This window comes from Branchiostoma lanceolatum, chromosome 3 (assembly GCF_035083965.1).
Source record: "Branchiostoma lanceolatum isolate klBraLanc5 chromosome 3, klBraLanc5.hap2, whole genome shotgun sequence".
Classification (NCBI taxonomy): domain Eukaryota; kingdom Metazoa; phylum Chordata; class Leptocardii; order Amphioxiformes; family Branchiostomatidae; genus Branchiostoma; species Branchiostoma lanceolatum.
In genome coordinates, this window is record NC_089724.1 from 6,268,042 (window position 1) to 6,287,177 (window position 19,136).

Consider the following 19,136-nt stretch of genomic DNA (forward strand, 5'->3'; position numbering starts at 1 on the left):
ATCCAGTTTATGTAATCATTACAGTATGTGCAGAGCTATCAATTGTCTTGATGACCTGTTGATTTGCATGTGTGGGAGAACCTAAAGGATAGCTTTGATAGTTGATTTGCATGTGTGAGACAACTGAAAGGACAGCAGCTTTACTTTGATATGTTCTGAAGATTGCTTGGCTGCTAATACATCTTGCACGGAGTATTGCTTTGCCTGGGCTTCATTACTCTGCATGGATCATGTGGTGAGGTCTGTTTTATGATCGTTGATCAAGATATGTCAATATCCTGACCTTGACTGTCTTCATCGCGTTGATTTTCTTTCATGGTCTTGTTCATGCATGGATTTTCGGTTGGCGTGTGTTGATTTGGTGCAGGGTTTTGTTCTGTGATGTCTTTTGATTTGCTTGTCCTTCATATTCGGATCAGACCATTTCCTCGCCAGGTGATTCCATACCTCCTGTGTGCCTTTTGCTTTCATATCACTTGCTCCCCCTCGCATGCATGTGCTGAACTGCATGGCTGCTAAAGCTTTTGATACTTTCTGAAACCCACTGCAATGTCAAAAGGAAAGTGTGGCTCTTGCTTTAACCTAACCCTGCCTGTCTTTACAGGTGATTCTATACTTCCTGCACTTTTTGCTTTCATATCACGTGCTCCCCCTAGCATGCATGTGCTGAACTGCATGGCTGATAAAGCCTTGATACTTTCTGAAACCCACTGCAATGTCAAGAGACAGCGTGGCTCTTGCTTTAACCTAACCCTGCTTGTCTTTATAGGGAAGTTTGAGACGTTACTCCTCGGCACATGGCTGGACCCAGCTTGGTCAATTCTTCATGGAACTCCATGGAGATGTTTTTGGCGATGCCTCATGGCAGGAGTTGTTTTTTCAATACTTCTGTGTTTTTTTGTACAAGAACCAAACCTTGCATGATGATACATGTGATGCCTGTTTTGTACTTGCATAGAGATTTCAACTGAGTTTGTCCACGTCTTAAGTTCTCCTGTTACTTCTTAAGTGACTTTTTGTAGATGACCTACTTACAGTTTTCCTGTGAAGGACTGAAAATTGTTCCACTTATTGATAAGGACTTTCTGGTGTAATTTGTGAATACATTGTCTATATGTGGACATCATAGAGGGAAAAAGCTGGTCCTACTTTGAAATCTTATAATACCTTGAAGAACTGGTCCAAACGCAAACAGAAATACAGTTTGGACAGAACTTTATTAAAGGTCAAGTTATCATTTCTTACCAGTTCTGGAAAATAACATTGGGTAATTGGAAGGACACATCTTTTTTCTGTATCTTAAAAACTTCAAAGCTTCTGATTGCAGTTTCTTATCATTTCCTAACCTCCTATAATTGAAGATTTTGAAACACTGGTATATTTGGTAAATTGTTAACTTTTTGCGAAGAAGAAGTGTCAAGTGGCATTCTGCTTTTTAACCTTCAGTGAGTATGAACAATAACACCTTCATGTTGACCCTAAAATCTGTGAGTCAATCATACAAGCAAATCATGAAGGGTCAAGTTTTTACATGTATATACTGACAATTTCTATACATATATATGTCTCTGTGGAGCTATTTCCAGTTATCCTAGATGTCTGCTATATATAGATATCAGACTAGTCTGTGCCCAGTTTGGGAGTCTGTAGTTTCTACTATGTAGTGTATTTAGCTGTGTGCATGCACATGACTCTAGGTGGTGCTCCGTGTGCCCCAAAAGATGACGCTTGTTGCCATGTGAATACTGTGAAGAAAAGTGACATGTGCACACCCCTGTATTTTTATGGTAGACGCGAGCTTATCAATGATGTACATGTAGAGACGCTGTGAAGTTTGTGTGCGAAGATTTTTCGACAATCTGCTTTTTTTAATTAAGACCTCACTTGCTTCTACTTATATTTTGGGATTGGGTTATTCTGTTGTTGTTTTATTTTAAGAATATTTTTCCTTTAATGGATTTGCAGCTGCATTTGGACTACATTCATTTGACTTTTGATGACTGTATGGATCTTATTTTTTTGTCAAGTTGGTTTCTTTTGCACCTACCCTTCTCAATGTACTTCCTTTCTTTATAACCTCTGTCCAATAGAGTTAGTTTATAGCGATTTCTCTGTTAGTGATACTATGTATTGTACATAAATTATATAACAATTATCATCACTTAGAATGGTTACAAATGTGTTGCATGCTATACTACATGTTGTACCTAATCCCACTTTTATACAAGAACATTTGTATAAAGAATTTGAATATACAAGTATTTGAAGTACATGATATCTATTCCAGTAATGTGGTGATACTGAGATTGCATATAATATGTGAATGTTGCTGTGTCCATGTATAGTCTATATAGTAGAGTAGTGCTGTGTACTTTGGTGAATATTATAGTCCACCCAGGCTTCAGCAGGCCCAAAGTTGGTTGACAGATGTACAAATGTGCCAATTGGTGGGAATGAATACGCCAACAGGTAGACTCATGATTCTAAATCCCAAGAATTTGACTTAGCATCTTAGCTTCAGCATATCAAAAATTCTCCAACAAGATGGTATTGGGAGGTTATAAGCAAAAAGGTATCATCCCAAGATATTTCTGTCAAGCAACTTAAGCCTATTCCATTTAAGAAATATCAGGGGTAGTCAAACAATTTTTGGACACCCCTCTTTTTTTCTGACAGAATAGCTCTGGTGGAATTGTTGAAACCGGGTGGACGTGTTTCTAGTTGAAAGTGTAGGCAGTCTGTAAATGATGTCGTCACTATTTTTTTGTTTCATTCCAGCACCAGGATGTAGATGTTTGTGAAGCAGTATCTGTGCCTTGTGAACAAGTGGTCATGTTTACTGTAACCTCTACCAATCACACTGAACCGTCCTGTACCGAACATGCTGTCGCAGAATGAGGAGCTTACTTTACAACTGAGGCTAAAAACTCACGGGAAATACTTCTCTAAATGCATAGTGCTCAAAATGTCTTAAGTTTAGAATGATTTGTTGAATACTAGTGTCATGATGGTAATTTCATGCATCTGTGTTCAAGAATTCGGACTTAAGAGACTGTTGATTTATTTCTGCTTCTCTTTGTGAGATGGTGAACACATTTGTATAAAAGGTACCAGCAAAAGTAAGAAACTCAAACTAGAATCCATTCCAATACAGGACATTGGGCTCTCACTTGCTAATATTAACCAACAGGTTGTACAAGTTTATGACAAACTCTGTGCCATAGCTTTTAAGTGTTATTTTGTTTAGTTGCATTTTTCTGTTGCATTTGTTTCCTTTATATTTATTATGAAGCCTAACTAAGCTCTCAGGCCTTTTCCTGGGCCAATTCATGTGAGAGGCATAATGACATATGAAAAGTTTGTTAAAAAGTTAACCTACCCTGCGAGCAAGGTACAGAAAAGTTACCACATCATACTTCTCTTTATCAGAAAGTTTTAGTTTGTTCACCTTTCCAAATCTTTTTATGTGTATTGTTTTGGAATTAGCTAAAAGCTGTGAATTGGCTGCCAAAAGACTTCTTTTTGGAACTTTAAAATAATAAAATGTTTTGAAATCATGTTTTCTAAAAAAGACCTTTTGATTGTTGTCATAATATCATAATTGTATAATAGACAAATTTAACATTAATGACATTTTTGTGTATATAAAGTTTGTGACAAATCATGGTTAAAACTTCTCATTGTGTTTCTCAGTGCTGTTATCACTAAGATTGTGAACTTAAATTGACCTCAAAATGTCTGAAACTACTTATATTTTAGCCCATCGTTGGCTATATGGAAAGTAGAACATATGATGTTTAACATAGAATGATTGTGAAGATATTCTTTAGAAGAACTATCTGTATTTACCTCTTTGGAGCTGATTCCAGGACATATATACCTCTTTGGAGCTGAATAACATTACTTTATATACATTTTGTTGCAAGTTTCCTGGTTAACTTCTCATGTTATATTCTATTATTTTTAACTTTGAGGAAAATGACTTCCACTCAAACTTGAACACACTGGGTAAATAGAAACTTTCCACCATTGTTTGGTATTACTATTTGTTGTACAGTCATCACCCTGGACAGTAGAGTGTATGTTGCCATTATTGTGTTGAGTAACAATAAAGAATGTCTGTGGCAAAGAGAGTTGATACCTTTTATAAGCCCATCATGCATTGTACACCTCGTTTATATGACAAAATTTACATGGCAAAGCAGTTACAAATTTTACAGTTCCTCACTGTATTAATCATTTCTGCTTTGTATTAAATTATTTTGATGTAGGCCTTTCATCATTCATATGGCAATGTGGAAAGTTTCCATGGGTTTTGATTCTTTCATAACAGTTTGAAAATATTTTTCTGGCTTTGAAAAGTATCCAGAACTCATGCTACTGAAAGTGTGCAATGCGCTACTTTTCCGTAATTGTGGAAAACAGACATTTATCTTGAGTGACAGACATCCTACAAGAAATATCACTGTCCTCAAAGGAATAAGACCTACAAGGAACACATGGGTTAATAACATACACTCAGAACAAATGTCCTCACTTTATGTTGCCTCATTGGTGTTGATGAGTGGTTTTTGTTGTGAGCTTACATAGAGAGAAAATGTGATGTAGTCTGTGGATAGGTGGACTTCATTGTTCTTTTGTACAATGTGAATCTGATGTTACACTCTTACTGGAGTCAATAAAATTGAAGTGTTGGTTGTCATTAGTGCCTTTCCTGCTTCTTTTCTGACATACTTATAAGGCCATGTTGATTTGATTATAATATTGATGACATCCCAAAACTGATGCGAACGTGCGAATAAAAAAATCTGGCAAAAAAAGAGTTGCCTTCATTATGACATCTACGTATTCAGGAAGGTAAATGAACAAATGAGTAACACACAGAACTTAGCTCAGTGAATGATAGATTCTTTATTTTCATTTCTTCACATCCTCTTTGACTTTGGAATTGATTTTGGTATTCTAGGACATTAGTATTGTCCTCCAACATTTTTTGGCAATGTATGGCATGTATTTGATTTGACCTTGGCCAAGGTTGTGTAATGGAGGCAGAGAGATTAGCTTTTCGGCCTGGAATGTAGGGAAGTCTTAAGCTTAATCAATTGCCCTCTACATCTGTTAAATATCATCATGTCTTTCAATATTCTAGCTATGCATAACTGCTTCTGTCCAAATTAAACCTTTTTTTCAAAGTTATAGCTCAAGTATAGATTTGCATAATGCAGTAACTAGAGAATGCATGATACAACACAATGACTATGTATCATATTTTATTTCTGGATCAAAATGTATTTTGCCTACTTATTACATACAACACTGTCAAAGCAGATTTGGTCTGTTGACAAATATCTAGTGTACCAAACTAGAAAATATAATAGCTGTTCTAAATCAACATCATACATGATTTATATTCTTCTGTACAAAAATAGTCTGTTTCAGATCCTGTATTTACAATATTACAATATGAAATAAAAATGTACACTGTACAACATTAGATCGTCACTAATCGACTTCAAGTTCGTGTTATCTAAATCCTAAGTTGGTCCTCAGAGCATGCATATGTAAGGAACAAGATGCAGCACAAGTCAGAGCACTTAAATTCTCTTGGAAATACTGACACAGTGGATTAAGTGTGTTCAGTTATACAGTCACTGAAAGTGGCTGTCACAAAATATCAGAGAGTTACCATGCGACAATAGTGTAGCTTTTGATTTGACTAGCTCAGGTAACCCATACAACATTACATTTAATCTATTTAGTGATGTTTCCCACCAAAGTATACATGCAGGTAATACATGTCGCTATAAACAATATTTACATTTATAATACAATGCTAAACTTTTTTCCAACACACGGATCAAATTTTCAACGACCACTGTCGCCTTCTTCTGGATCAATGATGACCAATCATTTCCGAACGTAAACTCGAATATTTTAGCGTTACAAGAAAGTTTAGCATTGTATCATTTGTCATGATTTTGTAATCAGAAAAAATGCAAACCTAAGGGCTTAGAATTGGCGGGAGGGTGTAAGAAATAGCAGAGATGAATGCACACAGGACAAAGCATAGGGCCCTTCACAGGATTCTCAGCAAATTATCAGCATTATTTCCCAATTGTTCATAAATAATTGAAAATAACAACAATAGTTGTTTCTAGTTGTATAAATCATAACAGCTTAAAATCTACACACCAAAACGCATGACGATAAGTCAACCCTTTCTTGGGTTATTCTCTTTCAAAGTCTAAAATAAAATCCGCCCCTGCTATACACAGACACACAAACGGCACCTAAAACACAACCTAATCCTGGCAAAGGAAATAACAATTTCCTTAAAACCTGTTGTTACTTATATACAGGTAGTTGTTTATCATAATAATATAGCTAGGCTGTAATCAAGTCAGTGTAGCAAGCCGCATGCATTTGCTTGGAGATCAGATAATGCATACAAATGCATCAAAGGGATCGTGAGTTGTAGCTGCGAACGTACAGACAACGCTAACCACAATACTCCTCCAGTCTTTGGCAAATTTTACCATTGATGTCACCATTATGCTACATCAGACCCCCGGTGGACCAGAAACAAGTGGTGATCCAAAATATCAAATATGATTCAGTACCAACATATCCTCAGTCATCATCAGGTCTTATGTCAACTGCTTTCTTCTACAGCTGCCAATTGTATGGGGTGAACTAAAGATAGTGGCCTAGGGATAAAACTGCTACTGTAACAGTAACTGTAACAGGACCTTTATTGGGTTTTTAACTGTGTATTCAACATCTCTTTGTTTAAATTCTGACAATATTTAGTAGCTGTACTGAACACAATTCCACATCACAACTACATTGTGTATACCTGAGAGAACAGCTCTTTAACTAGTGAGATGATATCAGTGTCATTAGTCCTGATAGTGAGTCTACTGCCCTTGTTGTTGTAGACACGCAGGTAATGTTCAGCTATTCCAAACGTAAGCCACCAGCAGCCGAAGTGCACTTCTGATAGCTGCTGCATGTTTGCAAATGTGATAAGTAGCAATTTCTTATCTTGGTAAGAGAGGTTGTTTGTATCCATTTTGAAATATTTCAGTTGCAAAAGGTGGAGTAGCATCTCATTGATAGCAGTAACACCATTACTACCAATGGCATTATCACTCAAATCTAACCACTCCAGCTGCTGCAGGGGTGACATGTGAGCAGCCACAGCTGTGGCACCTGTGGATGTGATCATCTTAGAGGACAAGTCTAGATGTTTGAGTTTTGGGAAGTAACAGAACATCTCAGCCAGTAATCTCACCCCTTCATCTCCAATTAAGGACCTTCCCAGCTTGAGTTCCTCCACATCTGCCTGCTGCACATGGTGTCCTACAGGCAGGACTGCAGCAAGAGCCTGGAGGTTCTTTGTAATGTTACCAGCACATGACAGATCTAATGTCATCCTGCGTGGATTCTCCCCTCCATCTGTCTGTACTGAATACAAGACTTTGCCCTGGCAGCTGAGCTCCACACTGTACATCTGAGAGAACATCTGATCAACAAATGAGACAACACCAGCATGACAAGTCCTGACAGTCAGCCTGTTGCCCTTGTTGTTGTACACACCCAGAAGATACACATAAGAAGAGGGCCAATAGCCGAGATATACGGGCTCACCAGTGACATCATTACTCAAATCTAACCACTCCAGCTGCTGTAGATGTGACATGTGAACTGCCATAGCTGTGGCACCTGTGGATGTGATCATGTTATCAGACAAGTCTAGATGTTTGAGTTTTGGGATAAAATAGAAGCTGTCAGCCAGTGCTGTGACACCATAATCTCCAATGTCATTACCACAGAAGCTGAACCACTCCAGCTGCTGTAGATGTGACATGTGAGCTGCCACAGCTGTGGCACCTGTGGATGTGATCATCTTAAAGGACAAGTCTAGATGTTTGAGACTTGGGAAGTAACAGAACATCTCAGCCAGTAATCTTGCCCCTTCATCTCCAATGTCAGTCCTTCCCAGCTTGAGTTCCTCCACATCTGCCTGCTGCACACGGTGCCCTACAGGCAGAACTGCAGCAAGAGCCTGGAGGTTCTCAGTAACAATACCAGCACAAGTCAGGTCTAATGTCATCTTGTGTGGATTCTCACCTCCATCTGTCTGTACTGAATACAACACTTTACCTCTGCAGCTGAGATCCACTCTGTAGACCTGAGAGAACACCTGATCAACTAATGAGACGACACCAGAATAACCAGTTTTGACAGTCAGCCTGTTACCCTTGTTATTGTACACACCCAGAAGATACACATAAGAAGATGACCTAGTGCTGAGATTTACCTCTAGAAGGTGCTCCATGTTAGACAGCGTGAGAAGCAGAGATTTTCTAATGCCAGCAGAGACACCTTTTATAATTAAATCTAGATATTTCAGCTTTTCAAGTTGGTCTAACTTTTCATACATAGCTGTGACACCAACCTCACCAATGCCATTACCACTCAAATCTAACCACTCCAGCTGCTGCAGGTGTGGCACATGAGCAGCCACAGCTGTGGCACCTGTGGATGTGATGCCATTATAAGACAAGTCTAGATGTTTGAGTTTTGGGATAAAACAGAAACTGTCAGCCAGTGCAGTGACACCATAATCTCCAATGTTATTACCACAGAAGATGAACCACTCCAGCTGCTGTAGGTGTGACATGTGACCAGCCATAGCTGTTGCACCTGTAAATGTGATCATGTTATCAGACAAGTCTAGATGTTTGAGACTTGGGAAGTAACAGAACATCTCAGCCAGTAATCTTACCCCTTCATCTCCAATTAAGGACATTCCCAGCTTGAGTTCCTCCACATCTGCCTGCTGCACACGGTGCCCTACAGGCAGGACAGCAGCAAGAGCCTGGAGGTTCTTTGTAATGTTACCAGCACATGTCAGGTCTAATGTCATCTTGCGTGGATTCTCCCCTCCATCTGTCTGTACTGAATATAAGACTTTGCCCTGGCAGCTGAGCTCCACACTGTACACCTGAGAGAACATCTGATCAACTAATGAGACAACACCAGCATGACAAGTCCTGACAGTCAGCCTGTTGCCCTTGTTGTTGTACACACCCAGAAGATACACATAAGAAGAGGGCCAAGAGCTAAGATTTACCTCACCAATGTCATTATCACTCAAATCTAACCACTCCAGCTGCTGTAGGTGTGGTATGTAAGCAGCCACGGCTGTGGCACCTGTGAATGTGATCATGTTAGAGGACAAGTCTAGATGTTTGAGACTTGGGAAGTAACAGAACATCTTAGCCAGTAATCTCACCCCTTCATCTCCAATTAAGGACCTTCCCAGCTTGAGTTCCTCCACATCTGCCTGCTGCACACGGTGTCCTACAGGCAGGACTGCAGCAAGAGCATGGAGGTTCTTAGTAATGTCACCAGCACATGTCAGGTCTAATGTCATCCTGTCTAGATTCTCACCTCCATCTGTCTGTACTGAATACAAGACTTTGCCCTTGTGGCTTAGCTCCACTCTGTAGACCTGAGAGAACATTTGATTAACTAATGAGACAACACCATCATGACAAGTCCTGACAGTCAGCCTGTTACCCTTGTTGTTGTACACACCCAGAAGATACACATAAGAAGAGGGCCAAAAGCTGAGATTTACCTCACCAGTGACATCATCACTCAAATCTAACCACTCCAGCTGCTGTAGGTGTGACATGTGGGCAGCCACAGCTGTGGCGCCTGTGGATGTGATCATGTTCAAGGACAAGTCTAGATGTTTGAGTTTTGGGAAGTAACAGAACATCTCAGCCAGTAATCTCACCCCTTCATCTTGAATAAAGGTACTTCCCAGCTTGAGTTCCTCCACATCTGCCTGCTGCACACGGTGCCCTACAGGCAGAACTGCAGCAAGAGCCTGGAGGTTCTCAGTAACAATACCAGCACAAGTCAGGTCTAATGTCATCCTGTGTGGATTCTTCCCTCCATCTGTCTGTACTGAATACAACACTTTACCTCTGCAGCTGAGATCCACTCTGTAGACCTGAGAGAACACCTGATCAACTAATGAGACGACACCAGAATAACCAGTTTTGACAGTCAGCCTGTTACCCTTGTTATTGTACACACCCAGAAGATACACATAAGAAGATGACCTAGTGCTGAGATTTACCTCTGAAAGGTGCTCCATGTTAGACAGCGTGAGAAGCAGAGATTTTCTAATGCCAGCAGAGACACCTTTTATAATTAAATCTAGATATTTCAGCTTTTCAAGTTGGTCTAACTTTTCATACATAGCTGTGACACCAACCTCACCAATGCCATTACCACTCAAATCTAACCACTCCAGCTGCTGCAGGTGTGGCACATGAGCAGCCACAGCTGTGGCACCTGTGGATGTGATGCCATTATAAGACAAGTCTAGATGTTTGAGTTTTGGGATAAAACAGAAACTGTCAGCCAGTGCTGTGACACCATAATCTCCAATGTTATTACCACAGAAGATGAACCACTCCAGCTGCTGTAGGTGTGACATGTGACCAGCCATAGCTGTTGCACCTGTAAATGTGATCATGTTATCAGACAAGTCTAGATGTTTGAGACTTGGGAAGTAACAGAACATCTCAGCCAGTAATCTTACCCCTTCATCTCCAATGCCAGTCCTTCCCAGCTTGAGTTCCTCCACATCTGCCTGCTGCACACGGTGTCCTACAGGCAGAACTGCAGCAAGAGCCTGGAGGTTCTTAGTAATGTTACCAGCACAAGTCAGGTCTAATGTCATCTTGAGTGGACTCTCCCCTCCATCTGTCTGTACTGAATACAAGACTTTGTCCCTGTGGCTGAGCTCCACTTTGTACACCTGAGAGAACATCTGATCAACTAATGAGACAACAGCAGCATCACCGGTCCTGACAGTCAGCCTGTTGCCCTTGTTGTTGTACACACCCAGAAGATACACATAAGAAGGGGGCCAAAGGCTGAGATATACGGGCTCACCAGTGACATCATCACTCAAATCTAACCACTCCAGCTGCTGTAGATGTGACATGTGAACTGCCATAGCTGTGGCACCTGTGGATGCGATCATGTTATCAGACAAGTCTAGATGTTTGAGTTTTGGGATAAAACAGAAGCTGTCAGCCAGTGCTGTGACACCATAATCTCCAATGTCATTACCACAGAAGCTGAACCACTCCAGCTGCTGTAGATGTGACATGTGAGCTGCCACAGCTGTGGCACCTGTACATGTGATCATGTTAGAGGACAAGTCTAGATGTTTGAGTTTTGGGATAAAACAGAAGCTGTCAGCAAGTGCTATGACACCATCATCTCCCATGACATTACGACTCAAATCTAACCACTCCAGCTGCTGTAGGTGGGACATGTGACCAGCCATAGCTGTGGCACCTTTGGATATGATCATGTTATCAGACAAGTCTAGATGTTTGAGACTTGGGAAGTAACAGAGCATCTCAGCCAGTAATCTCACCCCTTCATCTCCAATGTCAGTCCTTCCCAGCTTGAGTTCCTCCACATCTGCCTGCTGCACACGGTGCCCTACAGGCAGGACTACAGCAAGAGCCTGGAGGTTCTTAGTAATGTTACCAGCAAATATCAGGTCTAATGTCATCCTGTGTGGATTCTTCCCTCCATCTGTCTGTACTGAATACAAAACTTTACCCTTGTGGCTTAGCTCCACTCTGTACATCTGATAGGAAAGCTCATTTACCATTCTCACAATATTGGAGTCACTAGTCTTAACAATGAGCCTGTTACCCCTCCTGTTGCTAATACCTAGTAGGAATCTGTAGGAAGATGTTTGGGAGCCAAGAATCAATTGTGGTATGCTGTCCATATCAGTAATGGACTCACACAAAAATTTCAGCTCATCCTTTCCAACCTTGTTTTTTCTTAGATCTACAACTTCTAGCGCTTTCAGTCTTGACAGGTGATGTGCAAAACATTTTACTCCCTCACTACTTATACCTGTCTGTGACAGGTTCAGATGCCTTAACTTCTGGAGACATTGAAAATGTTCAGCAAAGGTAGCAATACAATCAACAGAAATTCTGCATTTTGACAACACAATATGTTCTATATTTGGAATGAATGGTAAGTAGTCACATAGTGTTGACAAAACAGAGCCAGTTGTACTGGTCTTTTGGAGACTCAAATGCTTCAATGCAGGTGCAAACTGTAGTAGTGAGAGCATGTTACTTAGGTCAGAATCTGTGAGTCCAAGATTATTGAGGTAAAGCTTATCAATGCGACATGGTGTATTGGAGACCAGAGCTGCGCTGTCATCTAACAAAGACTTGTAGTGTGAGTACAAGAAAACAGACCTGTGTTTGGGCTCTATAAGGGACAGTAGAGACTGTGCCTCTGCTTTGTTTTTTTTGGACTTGAACAGGAGGATTAGGATCCCGGCCTCGTGGGAAAGTTCACATTTTAAAGGAAATGTTTCCTTCAGCTGTGCCAATGCCAGCTTTCCTAAGTAACTCATACTTGGCCATGATGTTAAATCAATAGCATTATCTGGAAAAATCTGTGATGTGTGACTTTCAAATCTATCAACCTGCCCTGTCTCTGCCATACAAATGGAAACTTTCTGGATGACATAGAAGTCTGTTGTATCCATGGAAAACAATATTCTAGATAGCTGATATGAGAACAGGTCTACTTGGTCCTTTTGTGCCATAAGACCTGCAACAAAGTATGCCATGAGATCCAGATTTGAGGAAATATCAAAGCATTGCCTCAAAAAATCATTAGCCCTTATAGTCTCTCCCTCTATGTGTATTTTCCCTGCAACCCATACAGCCATCATGTACTGCCGCATGCACTCATGCCTAAATCTGTAGTATGGAACAAGAGAACAGGACCCTGGGTCAGAGGTTGGCTCTAGCCAGGCCTGCACATACTTTAACTGGTCATCAGTAAAGCAAGACTGTAGACTTTCAAGTGACAACACCTTACATACACCTCCAGCATGTTGTTTGAAGAGAAATTTCCCCAATTGATATTGTACGTCTTGCTCCATGCCCTTGAATGCTTCTATATCAAGACTTCCTTTGATACAGTGTTCTTGACCAAGTTTTGTAACGACATAAGACACAAACTGTGTAAGCCTAACTGGAAAAGTACCCTTGTCATTCCAGTAATGACACAAATGTTTGTGATAGAACTCATCTTTGATGAGGTGCATCACCAACATGTTGAACCGGAACTGCTCCTCCAGTGAAGCTCTACTGTCGGGCACAACATGGGTCTTCATGACTTCCTGCCAACGTTTGATGTCAACAGGGGACAACATGAAGGACAGGTCATCAGTGGCCACCTCAGCCTGTTCTGTGTTGTCACTTGTTGATACACCTAAGGTAAGAGGAGAGATTCTTAATGATTGTAGAATCTTCTAACAAGTACATAAAAAGGTCTATCATGTTAATGAGAACTAAGCTGGCAATAAAAAAAGACATTGTCTACAGATTCTGTTATATTAACCCTTAAGCTGCCAGGTTTTTTAGCCAAGTAAAAATCAAAAATGTTTGACCCCTGACCTCCCTCACGAAACCTGCGAAACACCCGGCGGCGCTAACTCCCCTAACTTCCAGGCTTCGTGCGCTACACGCACGCAAAGCTGTTTTGTTCTGGGGAATACCCTATCCCGGTTATAACCAGGTCCAGCACACAAGGCATATTTCTGTATCCCTAGTTAAGTCGGGACTGGCAGCTTAAGGGTTAAGAAACTTATAGGATGCAAATTTACAGAAACCCAAAATAAAATGAACAAACAATACTGACTTGACATACGAATGACTTGCAAGTGTAATTTTCCTATCCAAAATAAATACATATAATGAGAAAAATCATGAACATCCATCAACAGCTTCTTGAGCTATACTGTTTATATCCACAGCAACTCAACCAAAGCAAAACCGAAAACATAACCTTCAAACTTTCATTTAATCACTATAATCAAACTTAACTTGCTGACTACAAATATCTTTATCGTGGTCACCCATGATTTTCTTTTTCTTCTAAAATTGGTGAATGCTAATTGCATAGTGCAGATATATACCTGCTTCTTCCACCATCTCTACATCTCCATCTTCCCCCATCTTCTTCTTCTTCACACCTGTGGTCCACGGAGGGTCAAGGACTGCACGCTTTCCCATCTTCAACGGCTTCATCTTTGTGGGAGGTGCTGTACCTTTCATAGAATCGTCATCTGTAATTTACACTTAAACCATGAGTGAAAATAAACATTGGCAATCAATTGACAGCAAATAAGTTTACATGCAGTAAACGGTGAAACCAAATTAAATCCTGTTTATCATTTCATCATGACTTCATCCTAGACAATTTTGTAATTGACCAAGCTAACTTTTTGCTTTTTATATGTCAGCCATGCAGGACACAGAAATTCTGAATGATGAACGATGAAAGGGTACTGGTATAGGGTACAGCATCAGGTCAGCCTCATCATACTTTCTTGACCTCACCTCCATCAGAGTCACTGTCACTGTCTGAAGATGCTTCACTGTCATCCCAGTTCTTCTTGCTTGCTCCGTGTTCATCTTGGTTAGACAGGTCTTCAATATCTAGCTTTTCTAAGGATAAAAAAAAAACACAAGAAACAGCACCCTCAATAATGTACTCAATACACAGAGACAAGAGACAGCTATGTGAAAATAGATGATAATGGTGAAAATATTATAATTTTCATTGCAAAGGCTCAGAACTACTAATCTACTGAATATGAGCATGTGACTTAACAGGAAAACTAGTAGGCTAGTAGGTTCTCACATAAAATCAATCTCTATGGAGTCAGACTTAACTTCTAATGGTGGTGCTGTGTAGCAATCAGAAAAGACTACCTGCTATCCCATGGAATCCTGCCATCCTCAGCTGCTGCATGAGTGCATGTAGAGTTGCCTTCCGCCCCTCCCTGTCCCTCCACCTGTACAGCAGCTTCCAACAATGCTCGTACCGCTGGTCAGGTGACCCTGCTTTGATGTCCTCCACTTCAGACTGTGAGAAGCCCATGGTGCGGGCCAGCCGCTCCCAGTCTGACCACAGGTCTTTGGACACTACCTCAAAGGCTGCATCAAGATCTGTAAATGCAGAAATGTTTGCATTGTTTTATGTTCGCGGTTTTCGCGGTGAACTCATTACCGCGAACTTAAAACCTCCGCGAAAAGCCGTTCCATTGTGTGACTGTAGCACTACTTTTGTTTTAAACGCGAACTCAAAACCACCACAAACACTCCATTTTCTCCCTACAACAAAATTAAATCTCTGCAAACATTTCTGCATTTACAGTAGTTGTGTTGACAGGATTTTGTGAAAAAAAGCTTACTCAGTCTGGTAAACATTAGTTTATGCATTAACTTACAATACTTGGATTTACTTCAATTGTGGTACATAATATTTAATTATTGTACAATCCCAGGAGTCCTTTGGAAAATTGTTTGAGTTAAATGTTGGATTAAGCAATTATATAGAAAACCACAGTGGATCGAAGATAAATCAGTGTGACTAACCTGCACCCATGGGTTCCATTTTGACCTCCATTGGTTCAGACCATTGATTTTCACGCACAACTGGGGGGTGGATGGACTCCTCCATGCAGTCTTAATTGAAGGAAAGCAATCATGTCATAAGATGCCAGCCGCAGTGATATAATGATAGATAATCTTTGTAGAATAGACAGCAAGGATATGATCAGAAAAAATGACACAAAATGTCTGTGAACAAATTTTCCACTTTAACAAAGGAGGTAAAAGTTGGAAAACCAACTTACCTGAGCCTGTAGGTCCTGGAATGAGGCTGACAGTGGGAGAATCCTGGGTGTCCATCGGCTCGGCCTGCTGGGTGTCAGCTGTGTGTGCACCTCCCTGGCCAAAAGGACACATGGGTGGAGACTGACCACCATGACCTGGGGGGTCTTCTGAGGGGAAAAAGGGGGGTTATCAGGATATGATCTTTTTCTCAAAAATGTGGTCTATAAAATAACAGTCTACAAAAATATACCTAAATGCAATTGGATTGAGTACTACCATATAACATTAAAAGCTGAATTGATTTCTTTAACGGATAAATTTCTCAATGTCACTGACCTTCATAGAAGAAATGTGCACCCCTCTGAAAGTCTGCCTCATCAACTTCAATATGTACATAGAGAGGCATTCCTCCATATATCTCCACCAACTCCTGACTGATGTACTCCTCAGTAAGAAAAGCTGACAAGGTCCCATCTTTGCAAGTTGACATAAACTCAACCTGACTCTTCCTCCGGTAGAACCTCAGCTTGCAAAGAACACTTCCTCTGCACAACTCCCTTATTTCAGCCTTTACTTTGTGAAAGTTTCTTATTGTCTCTTTGAATCTTTTCTCATCATGCAAGACTGTTTCTGTGAAGATCTCATTGATCATATCTAGGAGGATCTGCTTTCCTTTCTCATTTATAGTGTCATCCAGAACTTCAGATTTCAACTGTCTGTACCTTTCCATTGTTTGGTCAAATACATCTGTGTCAGTTACTACATCTTTTGTGATCATTTCTTTCAATTTATGCAGAAGAATTGCTTTTCCTTCCATGCATGTGTTCTCTCTTTCTCTTATTGTCAGCTTTACTTTCTGATCTGTAAATAAGGGTGAATGAAAACCAAGTTATCTATCATGAATATTACAAATAGTGTGAAGGGACTACAAATGAAAAATGGCACATTTAAAGGACATTCTAAAGTCATCAACTACATTCAATATCTCTTTTTACATGGTCACCAAAGAAAATGTTTTTAGGGTATCAATCAATCAAAATGGTTTATTGATTTAAAAAAAGGCATTGCTGTCAAGGGCTGAATTGTGCCCTCCATACATAAAGTAATTATTGCACTTGGTTTACACACAAGACATTACACATTTAAAAGTATTTACAGTAATATGAACATAATGCATTGGTCTTAGATTAGATAAGGATTTGATATTTGCTAGCTTATGATATGAACCAATTTTTCATCCAATTCATAGTGTGGTGTTTAGGAGTTGTAACGGCCTGAAGTAATTACTAAAGACCGCTGACAATACTCAATATATTCTAATGAAGAAATATTCAATCAATTGCAACCAATGTATTATTGTCTCACCTGTGCCAGTCCGTAGTTTGACCTTAGTGTCCTTGACAGCCCTGACCAGTCTCTCTGTTGTGACCTCCTGACCTCGGGTCTCCCTCCAAAGTTTAAGTCCAGCCTCACAGGCGACCTCTGGGGTCTCCTTGTTTTGCAGAGTTTCCAGCTCGTGTTCAGACAGACCCAGGTGATGCAGGAGAGTCCTCCACTCATCACTGATGATGCTGGCCACCACAATCTCCATAGCTACATCCGTGTCTACAGAATTCATGAACAAAGTTAAGGGTGCTCTCAATCAAGTTGTCAGTTGGAAAGAGTGATATATCGTCATCAGTCGGCTGCTGCGCTACGCTAGGAGTGATACAAAAATTACAATGTAGCTATTTCATGTATCATCATCAAGCCTATTATCTTTTAGACTGGAATTTTTATTATCCAGGTAGATTTCTGATGACAGTATATACTTTTACATACTGTGCAATGATTTTAGTAACTTCCAATTCTTCATGTGTTCAAGTTCTCATATTTGATAGCTACATTCATTCCTGCATTTGCATTTTTGTGCACAAAACAAGTTTTAACTGGATAATCTATAATAATTACAATATTTCCCTAAGATGGAAAAAAGGCATTGACCTGAATTCACATAGCATAATGTGTAATATGATCTAAATCTTACCTATGTCTAGCAGTCTTGATGGGCTCATAGATGGGCGGTCCGGATTTCTGTTGGTGTGTTGTCTCTTCGATGCTAGCTGATGCTGATACCCAGAAACCTCATGAGTAGACCTTATTTCACCTTGCATCCTTTGTTTAAAGTTCTCATCATCACTGGCATCATCCACCGTGGAAAGAGCCATATTGGGTCCAGAGACTCCAGACTGAACTAAACTTTGTCCATTGCATCCCTGTAAGGAAGACGTACTGGTTCCTGGTTGAGTGAAGTCCTGTCCAACAGTTGACACTGTAGCAGTCATTTTCTGGGCATCAAATTGATCATACCCCATGGACACAACAGCATCACTGAGCACTGATGATGACCTACTGGATGACTGAGAAGGGGAGGAAGTGGGTCCTGACTGTGTGTAACCTTGAGTCCTATCAGTATCAGGCACCTCGGTGACAAACCTACCAAAGGTCGGAGTCACAGAGCACCCTGTGTCAGCTGTATGGGAATCTTTTGATTCAGCAACACTTCCTAGCACCAGGGTTGAACAAGTTTTCAAAAATTCACTTGCCCTATCGGGCAAGTAGAAAAAAAATCTACTTGCCCGAACCAACTTTTGACTTGCCCGAAATCTAAATGACATTTTTTCTTTGCATCTTTGCTTGCGGTAATGAATTCTGTTATTTTTCAGTAAAAACGTCTTGTTAAGCATGTAATTATAGCAAAAATGTTTTAACTACAAGACCAAGCTGTGTGGATGTCATGACCGTATTTACGGGAAATGACAAAAACTTGAACAAGAAGCATGATATTACAACGTATCTTCTTTCACTTAAACCACACCAATTTCATTTGTTGCTTCTCAGATTTTTCAGAATAAAATCAGAGCGATACGAAAAAATTTTTTGGCAAAAAGTCTAAGGTAAAGACACAGGCTTATTTAACATAAAGAACAACATTCAAGTTTTCAGCAAATGTTGTGTATCGATCATTCCTTAGATCCAGTACTACAATATTCCTGTGTTCACTGAGGGCTATTACTATTCTCCCATTTCTTTAGTAAACAGAAGAAAAAATCAGGTATTTGTCATATGATGGAAAAGTTACATTTAGAGTGTTGTGGATCTAATATAACTAAACATGGTTCTTATGATATGGCCAGTTTTGAATCATTGTCGTGAAATTTTTATTTTCTAGATAACATTAGTCAATATCAATCCACACATGTACATCAAACAACACCTTCAAATGCTTTTTGGCAGTATTAACATTTAGAAGTTGAACAGAAATTTAGAATATCCTGAATATACACTCAATCAGTTAAAATGTTGTGGGAACCCTCAGAGTGTGTC

At 40.0% G+C, this 19,136-nt stretch overlaps 2 protein-coding genes across 9 annotated transcripts in view; one reads left to right on the forward strand and one right to left on the reverse strand.

The window, feature by feature from the left end:
- The window catches only part of LOC136429875 (tetraspanin-18-like), a 53,087-nt gene extending 48,385 nt beyond the window's left edge, over positions 1 to 4,702 (forward strand). For 5 of the 6 annotated variants that reach the window (XM_066419955.1, XM_066419959.1, XM_066419956.1 and 2 more), the window contains one exon: positions 2,779 to 4,702. In XM_066419955.1, coding sequence (XP_066276052.1) covers positions 2,779 to 2,791 — 13 coding nt within the window. In that variant the 3' untranslated portion in view covers positions 2,792 to 4,702. Of the gene's footprint in view, positions 1 to 769 lie in introns of all 6 variants that reach the window. The other variant, XM_066419960.1, reaches the window with a different exon arrangement.
- Positions 4,703 to 5,257: 555 nt separating this feature from the next.
- LOC136429874 (protein NLRC5-like) lies at positions 5,258 to 18,316 on the reverse strand. 3 transcript variants are annotated; one of them, XM_066419953.1, is made up of 10 exons: positions 17,797 to 18,316; positions 17,136 to 17,375; positions 16,107 to 16,631; positions 15,791 to 15,937; positions 15,531 to 15,620; positions 14,865 to 15,101; positions 14,490 to 14,597; positions 14,066 to 14,215; positions 8,445 to 13,359; positions 8,252 to 8,403 (listed from the first exon to the last, which is right to left on the reverse strand). In XM_066419953.1, the coding sequence occupies exons 1-10, from the start codon at positions 18,122 to 18,124 to the stop codon at positions 8,370 to 8,372; spliced, it is 6,774 nt and encodes a 2,257-aa protein (XP_066276050.1). In that variant the 5' UTR covers positions 18,125 to 18,316; the 3' UTR covers positions 8,252 to 8,369. The 3 variants fall into 3 exon arrangements, with proteins under 3 accessions (XP_066276049.1, XP_066276048.1, XP_066276050.1); XM_066419952.1 differs by having other exon boundaries at positions 5,258 to 13,359; positions 15,791 to 15,934; XM_066419951.1 differs by having other exon boundaries at positions 5,258 to 13,359.
- Between the last annotated feature and the right edge of the window lie 820 nt (positions 18,317 to 19,136).